The sequence below is a fragment of the Mesitornis unicolor genome, unplaced genomic scaffold, assembly GCF_000695765.1.
Source record: "Mesitornis unicolor isolate BGI_N332 unplaced genomic scaffold, ASM69576v1 scaffold18084, whole genome shotgun sequence".
In the NCBI taxonomy this organism is placed as follows: Eukaryota; Metazoa; Chordata; class Aves; order Mesitornithiformes; family Mesitornithidae; genus Mesitornis; species Mesitornis unicolor.
The window spans coordinates 8,503-14,068 of NW_010180968.1; the positions used below are offsets into that span (position 1 = coordinate 8,503).

The 5,566-nt window shown below is 42.5% G+C and overlaps 1 protein-coding gene across 1 annotated transcript; it reads right to left on the reverse strand.

Moving 5' to 3' along the window:
* Window positions 1–52: 52 nt before the first annotated feature.
* LOC104539685 (1-aminocyclopropane-1-carboxylate synthase-like protein 1) lies at window positions 53–5,399 on the reverse strand (the record flags this gene model as incomplete). Its single annotated transcript, XM_010183275.1, has 8 exons — window positions 53–630; window positions 843–996; window positions 1,378–1,520; window positions 2,067–2,208; window positions 2,358–2,403; window positions 3,424–3,513; window positions 4,206–4,306; window positions 5,322–5,399. Coding segments are annotated over 8 exons (1,053 nt in total), but the record flags the coding sequence as incomplete, so codon positions are not given.
* Window positions 5,400–5,566: the final 167 nt, after the last annotated feature.

Below are 5,566 nucleotides of genomic sequence, written 5' to 3' on the forward strand. Positions count from 1 at the left end.
GAATTCAGAAGCATAAAAAATGACACCACAGGACCTTATAAGAGAGTTAAGAGCATATTCATTAGAAATTAAATATAAAATACAATTATGCCACAGGATAGGGGACAGCAGGCAAACGTGATCCCCACTATTCCCTGCCCTCACCCCAATCCAAGGAATGCACCTATATAATACAAATTAGAGATTTCAAACAGGGCGGGAGAGGAGGGGTTTTACAAAGTGATTTTCTTGCTATACAGAAAATATATTATTTGCTAAAAGTCACTGCTGAGCTGTTAGGGGCCCAGGGTCAGTCACTGCTCAGGAAAACCCCCTGAAGGCACACTGACCCCTACTGCTTCCCCAGCAGTTTGCTGAACACATCGTAGATCTCTGGCTTTTCCTGTGCAAACTGCTCAGCTGTATTTTTCTGTAGCCAGTCGGATGAACGCATCTGTTGCTGCAGGAGGCCAATGAGGTCTCCAAGGTTGGAGCTACTTGCACAGGTAGGCTCCTGGTGGCGGGACACAAAAATGACTTCATCTGTGCTATCTGCTTTGCCATCCTGATCTGACTGACAAGGCTGCTCCTTCTCCTCAGCCAGTATCTCCTGCTCCCGCTCTTCTAAAACCTTGCGGATCCGTTGCATACCTGCAGTGGTATAAAGACGATAAACACTAGTGGGTTAGTTGAAGCCACTGGTGTCCCCAAAGCCATCAGATTCAGAAAAATTTGGAAAATGGAAGAGAGGAAAAACAGAGAAAGCATAAGAGAATAATAATAGGATAAGTTTAGGATTGAGGAGAGTAGGAAACAGTGCTGCAGAAGTTCTGGTGGGAGCAAAAAGAGAAAACATTACTCACCTAACTGTAGCCGGTGGGTCTTGTCAGCAAAGATGATACGGAACCATCCAGGCTCACTGCATTCAAAGGCTTTACCACAGGACAGGAGGACCTTGTTATCTAGAAAACGTCTCCAGAGCAGCATCTCCTCCTCAAATGTGCCTGTCTTAAGGTACTAGGAGAGTCAGCAGAAGGGCCAGTGGTTAGTAACATATAGGCTAACTCATTGAGATCCTCATGAATTTGTGATTCCCATGAGGTCTGCAAAGGCCAGGGGAGACACCTTTTACCTCTGAAGTACAGCAGTTGTGATATAAAGGAAGAAATGGGAAGGAAAGTGGCTTGAGAGCAGTAAAGTTCCTGCAAGGAGGGAAATGCAGACAGACGAAAGGAAAAGAACAGACAGAAATACCAGGCAGCCCTTCCCTCTGCTCATCAGACAACAGATGTGGCTTTAACAAAATGCTTATCACAACATTAATCTTTCCTCTAGACACAGTTGCACCACGTGCCTGCCTTCAACCCAGGAGAAGTCTTCCTTCCTAAGAGTACCAACCTTTCGGAAATCGATCCAGACAAAGAAGCCTGCATTGCGGTTGAGAAAAGGAACTCCAAGTGTCTTCAGCTCATCTGTCACATATGTATGGGCAGCTTTCAGACGGGCGTGGTTGGCCCTCAGGTATACCTGGTTGATCCAATCTGACCAGAAGGGGAAGATAGATAAAGAAAAAAAAATCACAAATTGACAAAGAATTCAGAGTTGTTCAGGTTTCTGAAACACTCACGATGCCTTTTTCCAATTCACCGTTTGCCTTCTATTTTTGTTTTCTGTTTCCTCAAAAAGCAGAAAGGGAAGCAAGAACTGTTTAGCAGTTTCACATCTAAGCAGAATAATATCTTTTTTACCTTCCTGAGGAAGCTTCTCTACATTCATAGCTCCTAGTTGCTGCACTCCACCCAGGGCAAAGCTGGAAATCCAGCTGGTTCTAGGCAATACTGGCTATTTCTATACAAATAGCTATCACACTTCTTCAGAGCTGTTCCTCTAATTCTGCTGGTCAGAAGCTCTGCAGAAATGTTCCTTTTTTTGTAGAATTGTCAGCCACATGTTACATGGGCAGCTTCAAGATTATGGTAGAATGTCAATTAAGCTGTACAAACATTTGGGAAAGTAAGAGGAGAGGATGCCCCAGATACCAGTACACAGAGAGCAGCAGAGGATCCTACATGAAGCTACTGACTCACCTCTGTCTCTAAGCAGCTGTGCAACCTTGTGCTGGACAGGTCCACAAACCCCATGGAAATAACACAAAGAAGCCACTGCATCAGCAACATCTTGGTTCTCTGTATATAAAGTACCAAAACGAATCCCAGAGACCGCAAAATCCTGCAGGAGATACAAAGAGGCTACTTTATTGCACAGGAAGACCGAGATCCTATTACTTCTGCCTTGTTCTCTCCAGCATGAGAAACCTGAGGACACCTGGCCAACCGTACCAGCCAGGAAGCCACAGCATGGTGGGAACCAACACTCACCTTGGTTATTCCCCACATCACATGAGTCCGCTGTGGATCAGGCAATCTGTATGTAGAAGGATGCAGATGGGCAGTTAGTGTCATAGGTGCTGAAGCTTTTGGATCACCAGTGCAGCATTGCAGAAACAGAGAGGCAGCATTACACACTGACAGTGCAGCACAGAACATCAGTCAAGTAGGGAAAATTCAAACCCAACCTGATTTTAGAAGCTAGGAACACTCTGGAACTAGTTTTAGATGCAGTTTTAAAATATTTCAGATAGACAAATACTTGCAAGGGCTATATTTCACACGCAGATTTCCTGCACATACAAAGTGTGTACATATAATGCTAGAAATCAGGCCTGTGCCAATGTATTTGCCAGGAACTAAAAGTAATTTTCTTTCCTTCAAATCCCTATATTTTGCAGGCAATAAAGTTCTTCTTTTGCAATGTTGTACATCCAAGCCCAGCAACACTGAGCTAACACCTAACCAAGTGTATTCTATTTCCTTGCAATTGAGCACAAAACAGAAATTGAACACCACTGGTGAAAACTAGATTTTTTTAAAAAAAAAAAAAAACCAAAACATTGTCTTTTTAAAAGGTGAGATTTGCAAAATTTCTCATCTCATTAAACTGACACCTAATAAAACCCATTTTCCAGTCTGTAATAACAGTGTGATCCGTGACTAGTGTATGAAAAAAAAGAAAGCAAACAGCAACAGAAAGCCTTTACAGGCATCAGCAGAAACATGGGAAATGGTAACAATGTTTAGGCAGGAAGAAAAGCCTCATCCTCAACTAATGAAACATCTGTTTCCAGTTTTGGGGACTGTCACAAGCAAGTACCAAAGCACACAATGAAAAGTGTACCACAACAGAAGACTAACTACCATGTTTTACTTGCTAGACTGCACTTGACAAAATTTATTTGCCATTCAGTAATTACAAAAAAAATAAAATAGTGTAAGGCAGATTCAGAATTTGCTAGCTCATGACTTCACTTCCAGGCACAAGCTCTCAGCAAGGCATCATGTTGAGCTGTCACTGGAAGATGACCAGGGAAGTAGGAGCTGATTTTACCTGTCCATGCCTAGGACACTGTGAAACGTGGCTGATTCATCAAAAACTGACAGCATGTAGATCTCATCTACTATCACATGCAATTCGTGTCTGCAAAAGGACAAAATGGAGATTACGAAAGAAGGCTGCTTCTGGTTTAGAAGCAGAGATAAATTCTGGACTGCAAAGACTCGCTTTATACAAAGAAGAAGGACACCAAGTTTAGCAGAACAGAAGCATTTGTTTCACAGCTCAAGGTCTATTATGTGTACATTGACATGATTTGATATATATCCACCTGTCACCCACTGCAGCCATATAATGAGATAAAAATTCAGTCATTTCCAATGCACTAGTGAAAGTTAACTCCTGTATGTACTACTCATCTAGAGTAAGTTGTATCATCTTTGACAAAATTTCAGAGGGTATCCATGATCCATAATGAAGCTGGAAAACCATATTCATATATTTCTTTTTCTCTGCTCACACAGAGAAACTGAGAGGAAAGGAACTCAGTTTCCTGCCAAAGAAGCACAGCGTGATGGTGTTTGCTAGGACTACTAACAAATAAAACTTGCATTCCTTGATGAAAGTTGCTTTGCCACTCCAAATGACTGCATGGTCCACGCTCCCTTGTCCCCATCATTCCCCTCTCCTCTCTTAAGCCCACCACTGTGTGTGAAGAACAGACTGTTTGCCTGACTTAAGAGATATTCAAGACAAATTCAGGGACAGCGAGCAGTCCACCAGATTCTGGAAGCCATATCTGACTCAAGATGCCTCAGTCTTCCCAATAGACTTACCTCTTTGCAAATTCCAGGTAATCCCGTAGCTCTGACAAGGAGTAGATGTCCCCGAGGGGATTTTGGGGATTCAGAAGAATTAAGGCCCTTACAGTGACACCCTGCAGAACACAAATAAGGCAGTATTAAGAGAGAGCCCATCATGGGATAAATTTTCAGTTGCTCTACTTGAGCAGTGAGTGTGACACAAGATTCCCCTTAAGCTTCCACCTTAACTTTTCCCCTCAAAGGTTAGATTTGTATGAGAATACTTTTAGCCACAAATTAAGATTTTTTTTTACAATTATATCACTAGCAAAGTAAACCGAGGAAAATATTATAGAATTATTCTGATTTTGAAAAAAGTGAGTCTGCCACAACTGTTGTTATTTGGTCAACCAACTAATGAGAAAGATGCTCTCACACATTCTCAGCATGGAAGAAAACTTTCTCTGAACTGCATCAGTAACTGGGAAGTAACAAATTACTGACAATTGCCCACAAAGGAGGCAAGAAAGATAGGAATTTGAGCTACATGGATGCAAACTGTTCTCATTTAGAGCACACTTGGCTGGAGATGTCAGAGCCAGTAACGATCTAAAGATGCAGCTAAACAGACATAGGGCTTTGGACAGCATCAAAACTTACAGGCTAAGTCTTCAGAAAGATGATACTAAAATATGCATTTATCTTCTAGATTTGCACCTCTCTCCCTCTTGCAAAAACTCTCAGAGGTCTTAGTGGATTCATCTGCACTACTGTACAGAGCAGTCAGTTTGGGGGTAACTCAGCTGGCCTTCCTGAAGGAGAAACCCTGGGTAGCCTCTACTTTTTAGTGCATGCCCAAGGACAGGACTTTTTCTATGATACAAATGTGTTCCAGTGCTTTGTGAATGGTCTGGTGCTCCTGGTTTATCCTTTCTGCTGTGACCAAATTGCACAGACATGACACCAAGCAATTCCCCCTAAGATTGCTCCTGAGTTTGCAAGCAGCCTAATCTCAGGTGTTCTACAAGGACAATCAGAAAGCAAGGTGCTAAATTTTGAAAGTGCTTTGATCTTTAGGACACTTCTGAGACCTGCTGTCTCAAACATACTGCAGACTTTACCGGTAATACGAAGCTCAGCTATACTCACCTCTGACCTGGCATCCTGCAAGGCCTTTTCCAGCTTTTCCACTGTAAGCTGAAAAGGCCGAGTGCTCGTTCCAGTAATCTGAAAGACATCGCAAAGATAAAAAAGGCCAAGTTATTTCAACAGAGTCTGCCTTAAGCCAGTCTCCTGAGAAGTATTCTACAAAAGAAAAGAAAAACCCAACAATAATGACCTAGCATCCATCTTCTTATCTTTTTTTCAGCAAGGCCAAGTGCCGGGTCCTGCAC